Source organism: Oncorhynchus mykiss, chromosome 7, assembly GCF_057628025.1.
Source record: "Oncorhynchus mykiss isolate SJ-2025 chromosome 7, ASM5762802v1, whole genome shotgun sequence".
Taxonomy (NCBI): Eukaryota; Metazoa; Chordata; class Actinopteri; order Salmoniformes; family Salmonidae; genus Oncorhynchus; species Oncorhynchus mykiss.
Genome location: NC_143028.1, coordinates 31,596,407 through 31,615,596, shown reverse-complemented (window position 1 = coordinate 31,615,596; position 19,190 = coordinate 31,596,407). Strand labels below are relative to the sequence as shown.

The 19,190-nt window shown below is 40.0% G+C and overlaps 1 protein-coding gene across 1 annotated transcript; it reads left to right on the top strand.

The window, feature by feature from the left end:
• Window positions 1–5,381: 5,381 nt before the first annotated feature.
• Window positions 5,382–14,176, top strand: LOC110527696 (inhibin beta B chain). The gene is made up of 2 exons (XM_021609137.3): window positions 5,382–6,239; window positions 11,349–14,176. Exons 1-2 carry the CDS (start codon window positions 5,741–5,743, stop codon window positions 12,149–12,151), a joined length of 1,302 nt encoding a protein of 433 aa, XP_021464812.1. The 5' UTR covers window positions 5,382–5,740; the 3' UTR covers window positions 12,152–14,176.
• The last annotated feature ends 5,014 nt before the right edge of the window (window positions 14,177–19,190 follow it).

Sequence of the window (19,190 nt, the reverse complement as noted above, 5' to 3'; positions counted from 1 at the left end):
TCATCTATGAACGTTTGAACATCTTGGTCATGTACTATTATAATCTCCACCCGGCACAGCCAGAAGAGGACTGGCCACCTCTCAGAGCCTGATTCCTCTCTATGTTTTTTCCTAGGTTCCTGCCTTTCTAGGGAGTTTTTCCTAGCCACCGTGCTTCTACATCTGCATTGCTTGCTGTTTGGGGTTTTAGGCGGGGTTTCTGTATAGCACTTTGTGACATTGGCTGATGTAAAAAGGGCTTTATACAGTTGAAGTCGGAAGTTTACATACACCTTAGCCAAATACATTTCAACTCAATTGCTCACAATTCCTGACATTTAATTCTGGTAAAAACTCCCTGTCTTTGGTCAGTTAGGATCACCACTTTATTTTAAGAATGAAAAATGTCAGAATAATAGTAGAGAGTGATTTATTTAAGCTTTTATTTCTTTCATCACATTCCCAGTGGGTCAGAAGTTTACATACACTCAATTAGTATTTGGTAGCATTGCCTTTAAATAGTTTAACTTGGATCAAACATTTCGGGTAGCCTTCCACAAGCTTCCCGCAATAAGTTGGGTGAATTTTGACCCATTCCTCCTGACTGAGCTGGTGTAACTGAGTCAGGTTTGTAGGCCTCCTTGCTCGCACACACTTTTTCAGTTCTGCCCACACATTTTCTGTATGATTGAGGTGAGGGCTTTGTGATGGCCACTCCAATAACTTGACTTTGTTGTCCTTAAGCCATTTTTCCACAACTCTGGAAGTATGCTTGGGGTCATTGTTCATTTGGAAGACCCATTTGCGACCAAGCTTTAACTTCCTGACTGATGTCTTGAGATGTTGCTTCAATATATCCACATAATTTTTCTTCCTCATGACGCCATCTATTTTGTGAAGTGTACCAGTCCCTCCTGCAGCAAAGCACCACCACAACATGATGCTGCCATCCCATGCTTCACAGTTGGGATGGTGTTCTTTGGCTTGCAAGCCTCCCCCTTTTTCCTCCAAACATAACAATGGTCATTATGGCCAAACAGTTCTATTTTTGTTTCATCAGACCAGAGGATATTTCTCAAAAAAGTACGATCTTTGTCCCCATGTGCAGTTGCAAACCGTAGTCTTTTTTATGGCAGTTTTAGAGCAGTGGCTTCTTCCTTGTTGAGCGGCCTTTCAGGATATGTCGATATAGGACTCGTTTCACTGTGGATATAGATACTTTGTACCTGTTTCCTCCAGCATCTTCACAAGGTCCTTTGCTGTTGTTCTGGAATTGAATTGCACTTTTCGCACCAAAGTACGTTCATCTCTAGGAGACAGAACGCGTTTCCTTCCTGAGCAGTATGACGACTGCGTGGTCCCATGGTGTTTTTACTTGCATACTATTGTTTGTACAGATGAACGTGGTACCTTCAGGCATTTGAAAATTGCTCCCAAGGATGAACCAGATTTGTGAAATTCTGAGGTCTTAGCTGATTTCTTTTGATTTTCCCATGATTTCAAGCAAAGAGGCACTGAGTTTGAAGGTAGGCCTTGAAATACATCCACAGGTACACCTCCAATTTACTCAAATTATGTCAATTAGTCTATCAGAAGCTTCTAAAGCCATGACATAATTTTCTGGAATTTCTCCAAGCTGTTTAAAGGCACAGTCAACTTAGTGGATGTAAACTTCTGACCCACTGGAATTGTGATACAGGGAATTAAAAGTGAAATAATCTGTCTGTATACAATTGTTAGAAAAATTACTTGTGTCATGCACAAAGTAGATGTCCCAACCGACTTGCCAAAACTATAGTTTGTTAACAAGACATTTGTGGAGTGGTTGAAATACACTTCGGTTGGAGTCATTAAAACTCGTATGTAAACTTCTGACTTCAACTGTAAATATATTTGATTGATTGATTGAACTGGTAAATATCAATGACTATAATGAACGTTAATGCTACTTTACTACAATCTGACTGTTATCAGGCCTGTTACATCATCATTCGTACCAAGGCTGGGCATATCATAAGCCCCAATTCAATTGTTGTACACAATTGGCACGTAAATTGCCTACTAAAAATGAGTTAATTTTCTTTCCTTTAGTTGAGCCGACACCCTGTGATCTGGAGAAACAGCCGTGCCTGGATATTGCGCCAGCAGCAAAAACACAAGACAGGTGCTCATATTGAAGTTTTGGAGCTGGAGAGAGATCAATCTTTAATTTTATTTTATTTCACCTTTATTTAACCAGGTAGGCCAGTTGAGAACAAGTTTTCATTTACAACTGCGACCTGGCCAAGACGAAGCAAAGCAGTGCGACACAAACAACACAGAGTTACACATGGGATAAACAAACACAATACAAAAAAAAACACAATAGAAAAAGATATATACAGTGTGTTCAAATGTAGTAAGATTAGGGAAGAAAGGCAATAAATAGGCCATAGAGCTGAAATAATTTCAATTTAGCATTATTAACACTGGAGTGATAGATGTACAGAAAATTCTACTGCACATTGAGGTCCTGAATTTACAAAAAGAGCTACTGCAATTTCAGAAACAAAAACTCCTGCAGAGTAACACATGCCCACTGTGTAAAGAATGCTGATCTTTTTATTTATTTAAACAATAATTTATCAAAACAAATGCTTTCCCAAGCAATTTTGTGTCCTCCAGTCTTGTCCCCACTCTTGTGTTCTGGTGCTTCCAGTTCCACCCTGTATGGTATTGAGAATAACAAAGTCTTAATAATACATTTGAATACAGATAGCCTAGTTAGGAATTGTGAGTTTCGATCAAAACATAATATTGCTTTTTACATGTTTCCAATGTTACATTATGCACACCTTTGGCTGCAAAATGGTTCTCAATCAAGGTTCTCCTCACAGCATTCTCATTTGCATTGGCAGCATTTTGCACCTGGCCATCTTCCTCATTCTCCTCAGGTAGGTCCTCCTCAGGTGACTCATCTCCTTGTCTCTTGCCAAAGTTATACAGAACCGCCACTGCAATAATGATTGTCAGGGTAGTGTCCATCTTCGTGCGGGGCCCCTCCTTTAGGCAGGGGAATCATTTTTTTCCACACTCCCAAAAACTCTCTATATGAGACTTCTTGCCAGGATATGAGAGGGGTTGTAATTCTCTCTCTTCAGATGTCTGGGGTTTTAAAAGGGGAGTCATAAGGTACCCACGACAGGCATATCCATTGTCACCGAGTAGGTGGCCTTCATATGCCCCCCTTTCCAGCATTGTCAAGGATTCTGCTGTCATGGGTGGACGATTTGGCGTGGTCTAGTGGAATAACATAATCTCCCGATTGACTCTAGAAAGTTACACATTTTAAAAATGAAGGACAGTCCAAGGTCATTTTACCCCTAATTTTGAGAAATGATCATACCATACACTTTTGGAAAACATAAATAGTAAACAAATTAAATAACAGTACACCAATGTCAGTTTCCATTCATACAAAGTGTTGGGTAAATTGCCACAGTAGATTTGCCATGCTTGTAAAATAGATCAATCAACCTTAGTCTGTTAAAAAAGGACTAAATTGTTCCGATGACGATACCAACCAGAGGGTAAATATATCTTGAAAGACTTTTGTTGCAAGCAGGACTAAAGCAACGAGGAAGAAGTGAAGCGAGAGGGTTCACTCTCACCAAAATAAGACCAATGCATTTCTATGCGTTTAATATGCAAACTTAAACTTGTTGCCTGCTTCACTGCCTTTGGAACGACTTCCATTGTTAGGGCGGAGACATGAGTTTCTCGTCATTATTTACATATCTCTGACTAACACCGAAGTCATCTTTATTTAGGGAGCAGCTGAGCGGGACCGACCAATAATAATTTGCAGAGGTGGGTAGAGTACTGAAAATGTGTAGTTATAAGTAAAAGTGCAGTGACTTAGATTGTAATTTACTCAAGTAAAATAGCCTTAAACTACTCAAGTAAGAGCAAAAATGTACCCGGTCAGAAAACCACTTAACTACTAGTTACATATTTAGTTTGGTAATGTTTTACACCTTATGGTAAACTGTGACAGCAAACAAAAAGGACAACAACTTAGTGCACTTCTGCACTAGGCCTTTACTAGTCACCTATTAGCGGACCGATTAGCGCGAGCAACAAAAGATGTCATTTCACAAGCCACAATAATAAAATGTGCACCTTACTGTAGCCTCTAGTGTTGCAATGCCTGTTGTAGTTTCATTCTAGTATCCACAACTCCCCACATGGTGGCGAGGAAGTACTAGTCTGGGTACCAGTCTTTTTAGCAAACATTCCACTCCAATCCATTCCTGTCATTTGCCAAATAATCATTTGACCAATGACTGGAGTGGCAAGGAGTGGAATGTAATAGTTGAATAGAGATGGCAATCATGCAAGGCAAGTATTGAGATGTGATAAAATAACCATGTGAATTATTATAAAACTACACCTCTGGTTCCACTAGGGTTCACATAGGCCTACAATTTAGGATAATTGGTTACACTATGTGAGTGTCTTCTATTGTGCTGTTATTGTGAATGTCATTGACCTGGTTCAGATGTGTTAGTGTGCAGTGAGTGGGCAGGCAGAGGCAGGCCTATTGGCCAAGGCCTATATACACAGAAATATGCTTGGTACAAAATCTGTCTTTTATTCATAATCTCTTCTTGTAGATGCAGGCTAATATTGTGCTAACATTGTATGAATAGCTGCTTATCTCTATCAATCCCCTTTCAAGCCAATTGCAGCAATGCTTGTTCACCATGGAGCCATTAATAACTTTGAACTGTGTATTGTGAGTTTATTGGACACCATTTTGCATTTTGGCTAAAAACGCAAGCCTTGCTTTACAGTACACATAGCCCATAATAATGGCCACCCAATTCAGACCCTGGCAATAGGCATTAGGCCAAAAATGGTTTTATTTATTTTTAGTTCACCTTTATTTAACCAGGTAGGCTAGTTGAGAACAAGTTCTCATTTACATCTGTGACCTTGCCAAGATAAAGCAAATGATTCACATGGTTAAATACATGATACAGAAAAAGCATAGAATAGAATACACAAGACTTCGATTAACATAAGTACAATTTCAAATTGTAATTGAGAGAGTACTTCAGTTATCAATACTGGCCCCTCCCTCTGCAGAAACCTTCCCGACAGAGCAATAGGCCTAATTGATTGCATCATATTTATTGTAGGCCTACATGTGCTGATTTACATTATCAAGCTATCTGACCAGATGGAGCTTGAGTAAAAAGAGGGGTAACTACCTGGGATAAAGTTCACAGTTCGTGACGCGTCGCGCTGAGTAATACCTTGGCTCCATGCCATTATTCAAATAATGACGCGTCAAAGTTGCCTACGCTTATGGGCTACGTGGCATGCCACAAGTGTTTGGCAACTGGAGTTTATTATTCGGTGATATAGTGTAGTGATGACTGTGATCGATAATATACCCTCTCTTGTCCTTCACAGCACTGTGCGTAATAATGTGGCCAATTTGATCACTGTGCGCTAAAGCGCATGTGCCATGCTCAACCGCCGTCTCTCTCTGCTTTGTGTGTGTGTGTGTGTGTGTTGTCAGAGACAGTGCCTGTCATTTCCTTGATACGCTCATTGGTGTGTTCCTATAACGTGTCACAACTTTTGGTGGATTACCCCAGTTCTGTGGAGCATCATTAGGTGTTGAATTACCACTCACGCTCTCTCATCCTTGTCTTCGAGGTATCCACCTGCAGGAACAAGGTCCCTCTGACTGGAACAGTTCAGGAACTGAATGAATGCAAATAGATCAACATCCAAAGCAACTCGGGGAACAACTTTTTCAAACATGCTCTCTTTAATATTATCGGATCTTAAACTTGCGCCTGCTTCTAAAATACATAGTATCCATGTGTCTAGAGAGCCCACCAACATGCTATTTTCTTCTTCCACATTTCTAATGTTTTCATTGATGACGTCTCTGCTGGTGAAGGGACTGGAGACTGCGACCACCGCAGGGACCACGTCTGGCTGCGCGTCTTGTGGCATTCCGCCGATGGAGAAGAATTCGGAGCAGAGGCTCCTGGTTGAGATCGCCAAGCAACAGATCTTGAACAAGCTGCACCTGAAAGAGAGACCGAACATCACCTCGACTGTGCCCAGCGCTGCGCTTATCACGGCTCTCCGCAAACTGCACGCGGGGCGAGTCAGACCGGACGGCACCATTGAACTTGAAATGAAGATCAATGATACAAAAGATCAGGGATATGAAATAGTGAGTTTCGCAGAAATGGGTAAGTTAAGTTATTTTGAACATTATAGTGTAGCCTACACTAGTGTCACTTTTGTTTACTTTCTTATGGACTTTATTGGGCGTTTGGTTATTACCTCCATTGTGGACTACTGACTGAATCGAATGCGCTTTTGGAGAATTGGAAATAAGCCAGGTCAATTAAAATACTGAGCTCAGACATTTACATTGAAACCCTGACTTGAGATAACTGGGGAATATCAAGGTAGGCCTACAGATGTCTAATCTTAACTTGATCACTATTTTGTTGGCAATACTTTTCTAGATGCTTCAGGAAATTCAAATGAACTTAGTGATTCAAGCTGGTCTCAGAACATTTTGTATTATTCTGTATTTAAATTTAAGACCCTCGATTTAGTTTAATAAGCTACCTTTCTTATTGTATTTATTAATCAGATGGCCATCCTATCCATGCTAGATTTCAGAGATGTAAATTATACATCGGCAGGTAAGGTAGAGCTGCTAGATGTTCTTTAATATTCCGCCATCAGATTTGCCACCAATGCTAATTTAAGGACACATCACTGCACTCTATACTCCTCTGTAAATCTCTGTATTTTATTTTTTTATGTTATTTTTGCCTTTTATTTAACCAGGTAGGCTAGTTGAGAACAAGTTCTCATTTACAACTGCGACCTGGCCAAGATAAAGCATAGCAGTGCGACAAAAACAACAACAACACAGAGTTACAGAACAAATGTACAGTCAATAACACAAATGAAAAATAGAAAGATCTACATAAAGTGTGTGCAAATGTAGAAGTGTAGGGAGGTAGGCAATAAATAGACCATAGAGGCGAAAATAATTACAATTTAGCATTAATACTGGAGTGATAGATATGCAGATGACGATGTGCAAGTAGAGATAATGGGGTGCAAAAGAGCAAAAGGGTAAGTAATAACACAGGGCTGAGGTAGTCGGGTGTGCTATTTACAGATTGTCTGTGTACAGGTACAGTGATCGGTATGCTGCTCTGACAGCTGATGCTTAAAGTTAGAGGGAGATATAAGACTCCAGCTTCAGACATTTTTGCAATTCGTTCCAGTCGTTGGCAGCAGAGAACTGGAAGGAAAGAAAGCCAAAGGAAGTGTTGGCTTTGGGGATGACCAGTGCAATATACCTGCTGGAGGTGTGCTATGAGTGGGTGTTGCTATGGTGACCAGTGAGCTGAGATAAGATGGGGCTTTACCTAGCAAAGACTTATAGATGACCTGGAGCCAGTGGGTTTGGCGATGGATATGTAGTTATGGCCTGCCAATGAGAGCATAGAGGTCACAGTGGTGGGTGGTATATGGTGCTTTGTTGACAAAACGGATGGCACTGTGATAGACTACATCCAGTTTGCTGAGTAGAGTGTTGGGGGCTATTTTGTAAACAACATCGCCAAAGTCAAGGATTGGTAGGATAGTCAGTTTTACGAGGGTATGTTTGGCGGCATTAGTGAAGGATGCTCAGTTTCGAAATAGGAAGCGATTCTAGACTTAACTTCTGATTGGAGATGCTTAATGTGAGTCTGGAAGGAGAGTTTACAGTCTAACCAGACACCTAGGTATTTGGAGTTGTCCACATATTCTAAGTCAGAACCGTCCAGAGTAGTGATGCTAGTCGGTCGGGCGGGTTCGGGCAGCGATTGGTTGAAAAGCATGCATTTAGTTTTACTAGCATTTAAAAGCAGTTGTAGGCCACAGAAGGAGTGTTGTGTGGCGTTGAAGCTCGCCCGGAGGTTTGTTAGCACAGTATCCAAAGAAGGGCCAGATGTATACAGAATGGTGTCGTCTGTGTAGAGGTGGATAAGAGAATCACCAGCAGCAAGAGCGACATCATTGATATATACAGAGAAAAGAGTCGGCCCGAGAATTGAGCCCTGTGGCACCCCCATAGAGACTGCCAGAGGTCCGGACAACAGGCCCTCCGATTTGACACACTGAACTCTGTCTGAGAAGTAGTTGGTTAACCAGGCGAGACAGTCATTTGAGAAGCCAATGCTATTGAGTCTGCCGATAGGAATGCTGTGATTGGCAGAGTCAAAAGCCTTGGCCAGGTTGATGAATACGGCTGCACAGTACTGTCTTTTATCGATGGCGGTTATGGGGGGCACGTTGCTGCAGTTGGTGCTGAGGTGTAGGCCGGAGTAGGGGTTGCCAGGTGGAAAGCATGGCCAGCCGTGGATAAAATGCTTATTGAAATTATCGATTATCATAGATTTATCGGTGGTGACATTGTTTCCTATCCTCAGTGCAGTGGGCAGCTGGGAGGAGGTGCTCTTATTCTCCATGGACTTTAGTGTCCCATGACTTTTTGGAATTAGTGCTACTGGAAGCAAATTTCGGTTTCAAAAAGCTAGCCTTAGCTTTCCTAACTGACTGAGTATATTGGTTCTTGACTTCCCTGAAGAGTTGCATTTTGCGGTGGCTATTCGATGCTAATGCAGAACGCCACAGGATGTTTTTGTGCTGTTCAAGAGCAGTCAAGTGTGGGGTGAACCAAGGGCTATATCTGCTCTTAGTTCTACATTTTTTTGAATGGGGCATGCTTATTTAAGATGTATAGGAAAGCACTTTTGAAGAGCAACCAGGAATCCTCTACTGACGGGATGAGGTCAATATCCTTCCAGGATACCCAGGCCAGGTTGGTTAGAAAGGCTTGCCCGCTGAAGTGTTTTAGGGAGCATTTGACCCACGCATGCAATGAGGCAGTGATCGTTGAGATCCTGGTTGAAGACAGCAGATGTGTATTTAGAGGGCAAGCTGGTCAGGATGATCTCTAAGAGGGTGTCCATGGTTATGCATTTAGGGTTGTACCTGGTAGGTTCCTTGATAATTTGTGAGATTGAGGGCATCTAGCTTAGATTGTAGGATGGCTGGGGTTTTAAGCAAGTCCCAGTTTAGGTCACCTAACAGGAACCACTCTGAAGATAGATTGGGGGTGATCAATTCACATATTGTGTCCAGGGCACAGCTGGGGGCTGACGGTGGTCTATAACAAGTGGCAACGGTGAGAGACTTGTTTCTGGAAATGTGGATTTTTAAAAGAAGTCATTATGGGGTATTGTGTGTAGATTGAGGATTTGTATTTATTTAATCAATTTTAGAATAAGGCTGTAACGTAACAAAACGAAAAAAAAGGCAAGGGGTCTGAATACTTGCACTGTATATGGTAGTCGAGACATTGGAATAATTTTACGATTTCAATAGCGTTAATTAAAAAATGTTCACTATATGATTTCATGTATATGTGATGGTGAATGCATACTAAAGTGTGATGTTTTAATTGTTACAAGTGTTACAACAGTCAAACAATCAATACCGAAATGTCACTTTCAATCATGTTACTAATATGGAAATCAAAGACGTTTCACCATGGAATTAAATTTAAGTTAAAAGTAGATATAGATATATTTTTTTAGCTAGCTACATGGTTGACATTGCAGCTAGCCATCTTAGTCAGCTTGGCAACCTACTGTAATAGCTAGTTAGCTATTGCCACACACATTCGATTAATCTGTTCACTCTTTATGCCAATAACTAGTTGGCCAACAAACAGATCATATGGGGAGCTAAAAACAGGAGATTAAACTTTGTCAGATTGTGGATTAGCCAAAACTAGTTAACTAGTCCTCGAAACACAATTTCAATAGCAGAAATATATCTTATAAATACTTATCTTACTCCAGAAATCTATAATATTACAAACGCTGAAGGTAATTATTAAAGTGTAACTTTCCTCTGATTGAGTCTGGCTAAGAACCCACGAACAAAGATATCCTCAGGAGAGAAGTGAGCGGTGGTGGAGATAAAACTTGGTTTAACGGACAACTTGGAGAGCCAATGGACTGAGGAGTTTGGATGACAAGCTATTTTGAATACATTTCATCGGTCAAGGGGTTGTGAAACGTTCATACAGACGTAAAGGGGAACCAATAGTATCGATTAATGTGTAAAAAAAAAAAATGAGTTAGGTTATCTGACAGTGACGATATAGATTTATATTACTATGTAACTGAAGTTATTTGGTATAAATAATGTAACAGAGTAAAATGTAAGTTGCTTCATTCAGAAATTACTTGAGTAAAAGTACAGCCTACAGAGAGTAACTAGAAAAGTACTAGTTCCTTCAATTTAAAGGGCAGTAGTGGGCCAGATTTGAAGCCATGCCTACATATGTGTGCCATTGTCAGTGGCTGTACCCGCTGGACCTAAGATAAATTAATGGTTATCTCGCGTATTACTTGCCTTCAATATATAATAAAACAATTTATTTTAAAAAAACGGATTATCCCAAATGAAAAATACATCTTCACCCTACAGACATTGGCAATTTATTATATTCCACATAAGAATTCACATGAGACCTGCTGTAGCCTGCACATAGCTTACATAGGCTACTTGAACTGACACCCAGTGAACCTGCGGTCTAAGTAATTGTATAAGCTCCAAACACTGCTTCCAGCTGCCCCCTGGCGGCAATTCTAAATATTAAATGTCCATTAAAATCCTCCAGGAATATTTTCCTCCTGCGATTAAATATTAAGATCCGACATCTGTACCTCGAGCTTTAGCTCATGTCATTTCTATTTGACCTCATTCCAATTGAAACTATTAATGATTTGATTTCAATTTTGAACCTGGATGACGTAACATAGTAAGGTAAATCCAGGACACTTCAATTAGTGTGATATGTTACGTATTTTGAGATTGTATCTTTGCTTAAATAAATAACATGCTGTAACTTTGACTTGTGAACTTATATGAAAAATATTGGCATCACTTAGAACTACCCTGAAAGACTGGTACAGGGTTACAGCAGGGCTGTCAAACTCATTCCATGGAGGGCCTAGTTTCTGCCTGTTTTTGTTTTTTCCTTTCAATTAAGCCCTAGACAACCAGATGTGAGGAGTTCCTTACTAATTAGTGACCTTAATTCATCAATCAAGTACAAGGGAGGAGCGAAAACCCCAGACACTCAGCCCTCCATGGAATGAGTTTGACACGTGATTTACAGTAAATTATATATACACCTACAGGTAATACTGTTTATTGTGATAAAATGCCAAACCAATCCTCACACTCTGTATCTGCTCTCTTTGATCTAGATGAGATGGACACTACTGGTGCTCAGCCACGCCTCACCTTCCAGTTCCTGCAGGAGCAAGGCCACAGCATTCAGGTGCTCCAGTCAGCCCTGTGGCTGTACGTCCGCTCCTCTGACGCCCCTAACTCGGGGCCCCGCCCCACCGTCACAGCCCACATCTACCTCTCCGGGCCTGGGGAAAGCTGCTCTAACCGCACCCTCCTCCTAGAGAAGATCCTGGATGTGCAGAAGAGCAACTGGTACACCTTCCCCATTACACACACCCTGCAAGCGTTCATGGACGGGGGCCAGCGGCTGCTACAGCTGGAAGTCACCTGCGCAGAGACTGGGGTAGCCGGGGAGAATGGCGTTAGCCAGAACCTGTGTGAGCTGGGTAAGACCGTGGACATGGTCCACCAGCCGTTCATGGTGGCCCAGGTGCGGCTCCGCGAGGACCCCAAACACATCCTCCAGAAGAGGTCCCTGCAGTGCGGAGATGATGTTACAGTCTGCTGCAAGAAGGACTTCTACGTGAAGTTCAAGGATATCCAGTGGCAGGACTGGATAATAGCTCCAGAAGGGTACCACATGAATTACTGTATGGGCCAGTGTCCCCAGGCCCTGGCTGGGTCTCCAGGCATCGCGTCTTCCTTCCACGCTACAGTCTTCAGCCAGCTCAAAGCCAATGGCATCAATACAGCAGTGTCTTCCTGCTGTGTGCCCATCCAGCGCAGGCCTCTGTCTATGGTCTACTTCAACTCACAGCACAGCATCGTCAAGACCGACGTCCCTGACATGATCGTAGAGTCCTGCGGCTGTACGTAAAGAAATGGAAGAAAGAGAAAGACGAGACATTCAGCTAGTTATGCTTTTAGTCTGAGAAGACTAGATTGAACGTGTCACACATGCACAGACAGATGCAAACACATACATACATACATACTTCACGATCATGTAGTATAGAATTTAAGATATTCCGTCTTCATCAATTCGATAGAGGGTTTTTGAATGCCAATGGGGAATAGTACTGAGTGCTCAAAGGGGTTTGTTCAGTCAATTGGTCATACACAGATAGCACATGACAGAAAGAGGAGAGAGATTCATGTATCGCCTTCATTCCTTTTTTAATTTACTGTAAAACTATGAGCTGTTATTATTGTATTTACTTTTATACTTTGTTTTTTTTTGTATTACTGGTGAGCGTGAGGTGAGCTAAGACAGTAAGATTTATGCAGTCAGTGCCTGGACCTAAGGGAAATGGAGTAGAGCTTACTCTTTTTCTTTGTTTCTAATAAGATGTGTGTTGCATTGACAATTTCCACACATATCCCACGTACATATCCGACTGAGAATGCCCATCATAATATAGTGCCATTGTATACACTAGTATACAAATCTTAAGTTGAAAGTTGTCTAACTCCTTCTAGTCCATTACAAGTATAGTTACATACATTGTAGAGCATTTTGGACTTCCCCACTGTTTTGTAATTTAGAAGGCAAATTGGGTGTTCTGATTCTGAATTCTAAACTGTCTTGAGAGCCATAGAGGAGCTACGTTCTAGAGACTCATGCAATTCTGATGATTTATACAACACAAGACAGCAGTAAAAGCTTTTAAAAAATCTCACTCCTGGGAAACCACCCAGACAGGAGCAGATATCTGATGTGGATAGGTTAAAAATGGTTTCATCAGCATCTGCACTGTATTATTTGTTCAGATAGTCAGTTAGGCAACAGTCTGGCTTTGACGGCATGAACTCAAGGTTATTACTCAGCTGTACAAGCAAACATTTAGCTATTGCCACAGTGTCAGGGAACGTGAAGGTCCATGAAGCACACAGGTCAACAAGCATGTGCATGTTCCAAGGCACATTGTAGTTTGCATTTTCCAAAATCTAAAGTTTAGGGCTGATGTAAATTAGATTAATCCATTCAAGAAAATGAAGTATCTATCTTTGTTTTCGTGCTATAATGTTTACACTAAATGGGTATAATGTGTGTTTATGATAAGTTTAAAGCTGAAACCTCTTTGCTGCTTTGTTACTGGTGTGCATCTTGCGTGTGGTTGGCAGTAACCGTGTATACTGTACTGTAGACTTTCCTACCCTACCCTGGACTATGGTTCAAAAGTCCCCATATTGCATTGCAGTATGATATGCTAGCATGGCCCTCAGGATCCTATAGCAAACACATCCTGGTTACCTTGCTCTTTAGAACATTAGAATAATAGAACATTATATTGTTTTTCTGCAAGCACTTCCTGTCCTAGAGCTTAATGTATGTCACATTGAGGAGCCATCCTTCCATAGGGAACATGTACTGCAGTCTGGAATGTACCATGATGATAACTAATACCGTTGATTGTGAGACCAAAAAGTGAAAGTTTTTCCAAACAGAAAGCGTCATAACTTTCATGATTGGCAATGATTTCTTCATGAGCACTTTATCGGCTTACTGTATATTTATGAGATTCTGCAACGGGTTGTTCTCTACTGCCATTTCCTATTTTTGGTACTCAGTCACTGCATGTTTAGAACAAGGATACTGGCCAAAATATTGTTATCGGGTTATTTTCGTAAGCCCTTGCTTTATGTACAGTATGTATGGCCCTTGAAATAACTTCATATTGAATCTGTTGTAAACAGAATTTCTCTATACTGTAACTGGATAATGACACCAGCATTTTGATTGAATATCAATTCCAGTAGATTCTATTGTCTTTTTATATTACATGATATTTTGAATAATTTGTATTAATAAACTTTATTTTTTTATGTGTCTATTGTACTGTATTCCATAATTCTATTGAAAATGTATTTTAAACAAAACAAATAAATATTTTTGACTTGACACTGATGATGTTTTTGATTTCTCAAGGAGTTGCACTTCCTGTTTTACCAGAAAGAAAATGCTTACAAAGAACAACACAACACTGCAACTTAAGGGGAAAATTCATTTAAACGTTTTTTTTTTTTACCTGTGGACTTATTTTCACTCTTCTGTCCTTGTAGTTTTTTTTGTATTTTGTTTTGTTACATAGAAAATTGGTTGTCATCACTTGCCTTTGACTACAATGCGTTATGAAAATGTTTAAAGCATGTTAGAAAACACAAACTCTAAACTCATATTACATCAGAATCCCATTCTGAATGATTTCTCTGCACTCAATTTTGTAAAAAAAAATATCCACTGTCCCATAAATCAATATTTGCATATTTTTGTTATTGTTGTAAACAGTATCATTCAAACATGGATTTATGGCACAGTGGAATATATATTTTTTTTTTATTGAGTGCAAAGACATCATTCAGAATGGGATGATGCAATATGAGTTGGTGTGGAGAATTGTAGTGTTTTCTAATACGCTTCAGACCTATTTGCATATAGCATTATAGTCAACTGCAGGTGATGACTCGGCAACTTCCCATTTTAATGTTTACACAGCTATGACTTCAAACATCTTCATGAAAATACAAAATTCTAAGCTACTCTCTTTGAAAAGACAGTAACACAATTCAACTTCCCATATTTAAACCGCAAATTACTATGACAGTGATTGGATTTATTTGTATATATATATATATATATATATATATATATATATATATATCAAAAACGAAAATCAATAGCGTCTGAAAGGCAAAGAGCGTGTTTGCCCGGACAAATACTGGAAGTGGTTTTATGGACTGTCTGTGTTTGTCAGGTAAATAGTTGCCATATTTCTGGCACCCAGCAGCCTCTGTGAGCATATCATGCATCCACCCGCACCCGGGCCCCAAAGGTCAGAGAGAAATAGGTTATGGTCAGCACGTAAATGCTCTGGCGAAGGCCGAAAGGTTGAAAAGTTAGAATGATAAAACTTGAATAGTTGACGCACTCAGTTTGCTGGAGTTTCCGAAAGTTTATCTGGTATGTAGTAGTGTAGTGTTTCATATCACACCAAGTTCTCTATAATCACAAGCTCTTCAAAATACATAGTTGGATACATTGGTAATATATACTGAACAAAGATATGAACGCAACATGCTGCAATTTCAAAGATTTTACTGAGTTACAGTTCATATAAGGAACTCAGTCGACTGAAATTAATAAATTAGGCCCTAATCTATAGATTTCACGACTGGGAATACAGACATACATTTGTTGGTCACAGATACAAAAAAAGGAAGGGGCATGGATCTGAAAACCAGTCATTATCTGGTGTGACCACCATTTGCCTCATGCAGCGTGAAACATCTCCTTCGCATGGAGTTGATCAGGCTGTTGATTGTGGCTCTTTAGAATGTTACCTCACTCCTCTTCAATGGCTGTGTGAAGTTGCTTGATATTGGCTGGAACTGGAACACGCTGTCGTACACGTCAATCCAGAACATCCCAAACATGCTCAAAGAGTGACATGTCTGGTGAGTATTCAGGCCATGGATGAACTGAGGCATTTTCAGCTTCCAGGAATTGCATACAGATCCTTACGACACGGGGCCATGCATTATCATGCTGAAACAGCAGGTGATGACGGCAGATGAATGGCACTACAATGGGCCTTGGGATTTTGTCACGGTATCTCTGTGCATTCAAATTGCCATCGATAAAATGCAATTGTGTTCATTGTCCGTAGTTTATACCTGCCCATACCATAATCCCACCGCCACCATGGGCCCTCTATTCACAATGCTGGCATCAGCAAACAACTCGCTCGCACGACGTCATACATGTAGTCTGCGGTTGTACGAACTAGCAAATTCTCTAAAGCAACGTTGGAGGCGGCTTATGGTGGAGCAATTAACGTTCATTTCTCTGTCAACATGGACATTCCTGCAGTCAGCATGCCAATTGCAAGCTTCGTCAAAACTTGAGACATCTGTGGCATTGTGTTGTTTGACAAAATTGCACATTTAGAGTGGCCTTTTATTGTTCCCAGCACAAGGTTCACCTGTGTAATGCGGAATCATACTGAGTCATGCTGATCATTATACATTTTTTGAGAAATAGGCTTTTTGTGCGTACGGAACATTTCTGGGATCTTTTATTTCAGCTCATGAAACATGGGACCAACACTTTACATGTTGCGTTTATATTTTTGTTCAGTGTCTTTCTTTTGCACTGAAAATCAAGGGGGAATTCCAACTCGAGTTAAATTGAATATAATTTCCTTTTTATACACTTTTATCTCTACGCTTCTTCTGACTTTGACTTAATTCCCTTACAATTCCACCACCTTTGTGCGCAAGAAATAAGATCGAGCAACCTGTGGAACAACATCTACTTTATTTTTCCCGATCGAAATAACACCATTCTTCATGCACTTTAAATTACAAATTGATAAGAGCCTGAGCTATTGATAATAGCTAGGTAAATGAGTAAGCCATTTGGATACATATTTTTTTAATTGAACCTTTATTTAACTAGGCAAGTCAGTTAAGAACAAATTCTTATTTACAATGACGGCTTACATGACATTCTAGACGATCCTGTGCTTCAACTTTGTGACAACAGTTTGGCGAAAGCTCTTTTCTGTTTCAGCATGAGAATGATGAGTAAGTTATTTTGAATCAGATATGTTGTGCTAGGGCAAAAACCAAAACGTGCACCCAGGGGGGCCCCTAGGTCCAAATCCTGTTGTCGATTATTTAGGCAAATTTTGGTCTGAGTTCCATAATGATTCAAATAGGCTAGATGTCCCAAATTATTGCACAACATTAGTGTAACATGATCCACTAATGCTAGCGACCCTCAGGAACAACTACACAGAGGTGACAGAGGAAAGAAAGGTCAACGGAATGGAATGATGCAAAATGTAGGCTACAATTCAAGGAAACTAGCACTAAGTGACAGTTATGAATGTATGTGGGTATTAGTGATGGTGGATTCCGATACTGGCTAATATTTAACATGATACAAATTGTAAAATAAAACAGAGAAAAGCCTGGGCATAAAATAAAAACATTTTAAAGTGCACACCTCAACTCGGCAGGCCTTCAAATTTCATCCACGCAAATTATGAGGAAATAACGGCACAGCTATTTGTAGCCTACTTGTTGAAAAAGGGCCACAACACATGTCATTTTTATATGATTTTCAGTTGACTTCCATATGACTGGTTTCACATTAGTCTCCAGTGATCATAAGGAAAAAAATCATCTAAAACAATTTACTTTGTGTATTTTACAATCCCCTTCTACAAACTACTTACTCATTTACCTGTAGCTCTTATACATTTATAAATGACAGTGCATAGAGAATGCTGTTATTTCTATCTGAAGAAAAAAAAACAAAGTAGAGGCTTTTTCAAATTGGGACTGGCACGTTTGATCTACCTTATTCATGGTTTCCTCGCACTTGAAGGTGGTGGAATTATGAGGGAATTAAGTCATGGTCAGATTAAGGCGTATCTGTAGACACACCTTCATTTCTTTCATTTCCACTCCACGCCGAATGAATAGCAGGTGAATAGCACACTATTCTCATGCTTAAACTGAAGGTCAGAATACGCATAGAGATAAAACGTTCCATTACGAGCACTTAACCCCCCCCCCCCCCCATTTAAAAAGTATTGTTGAGTGATGCAAATTCCATACATTTTACATGTCAATAATAATCACTTTGGGATAAACATTTGTTAAATAATAACATGAAAACCATCTCTGCCCATGCACAATTATGCAGCTGTGCTGCATGTGTTCTTCAGTTTGAGGACAGTAGCTTTATGTTGACATGTGAGGCATTCACTGCAGGAGTGGCCTACACACTGCCCCAGGAAGTGAATTCATGGAAAGTAGATTGAGCTCCAGTGGAAACAAACCTAGTGAATCACTGATATACTGACACACTAACCCAGAGACCCACTACACTGTGTCACTAAAACCCTAATCCTAATCCTGGCCGCCTGCAGCACTCTACTTAATCTCCAACGCAAATCCCTAATACAGGGTTTAGAAGTCAGCCGCAACCTGTATACAGGATGTATCCCTTCAGGTGACAGATACTGTATATAGTAAATCAAGGAGAGATGGAATGATAAAATAGGCTTCCATCTAATTGGCAAAAGATTTATTTCAATATTCTAAATTCTTGATGAAACAATATGAGCATTTTCCCACCAGAGAGTGATTTATTGTGGATAAAAGGCTGTAGGCCTACATGATGACGTACAGTATCAGTCAAAAGTTTGGACACACCTACTCATTCAATGGTTTTTCTTTATTTGTACTATTTTCTACATTGTAGAATAATAGTGAAGACATCAAAAACGAGGAAATAACACATATGGAATCATGTAGTAACCAAAAAAGTGTTAAATCAAAATATAATTTATATTTGAGATTCTTCAAAGTAGCCACCCTGTGCCTTGATGAGCAGCCAACAAGCGCTCAGCATAACTCCTTCAAGACAGTTGGAAAAGCATTCCAGGTGAAGCTGGTTGAGAGATTGCCAAGAGTGTGCAAAGCTGTAACTACTTTGAAGAATCTGAAATATATATATTTTTTATTTGTTTAAATGAACACTTTTTTAGTTACTACATGATTCCATATGTGTTATTTCATAGTTTTGATGTCTTCGCTATTATTCTACAATGCAGAAAATAGTAAAATTAAAGTGAAACCCTTGAATGAGTAGCTGTTTCCTAACTGTTGACTGGTACTGTAGTGCACATAAAAATAACTTGTGGTTAAATTCCCATATACCAAATAAAATGTTAAATGGTTTTCCTTCACATTTTCATCTCTACTGATGTTTTTTCCCCCAAACTGTTGCGTTATACAGCAAACGTGCCCACTCTTGTCTTGGCACATGGCTCTAGCCAGCAGATACAGTGCGGGTAGTTTACCTACATGATGAGATTACTTTCAGCAAGATTATTGTTAAT

Coding starts and splice junctions, on each gene's coding strand:
- LOC110527696 (XM_021609137.3), top strand. CDS start 5,741: ATGAATGCAAATAGATCAACATCCAAAGCAACTCGGGGAACAACTTTT. Junction 6,240..11,348: donor AGTGAGTTTCGCAGAAATGG/GTAAGTTAAGTT, acceptor TCTTTGATCTAG/ATGAGATGGACACTACTGGT.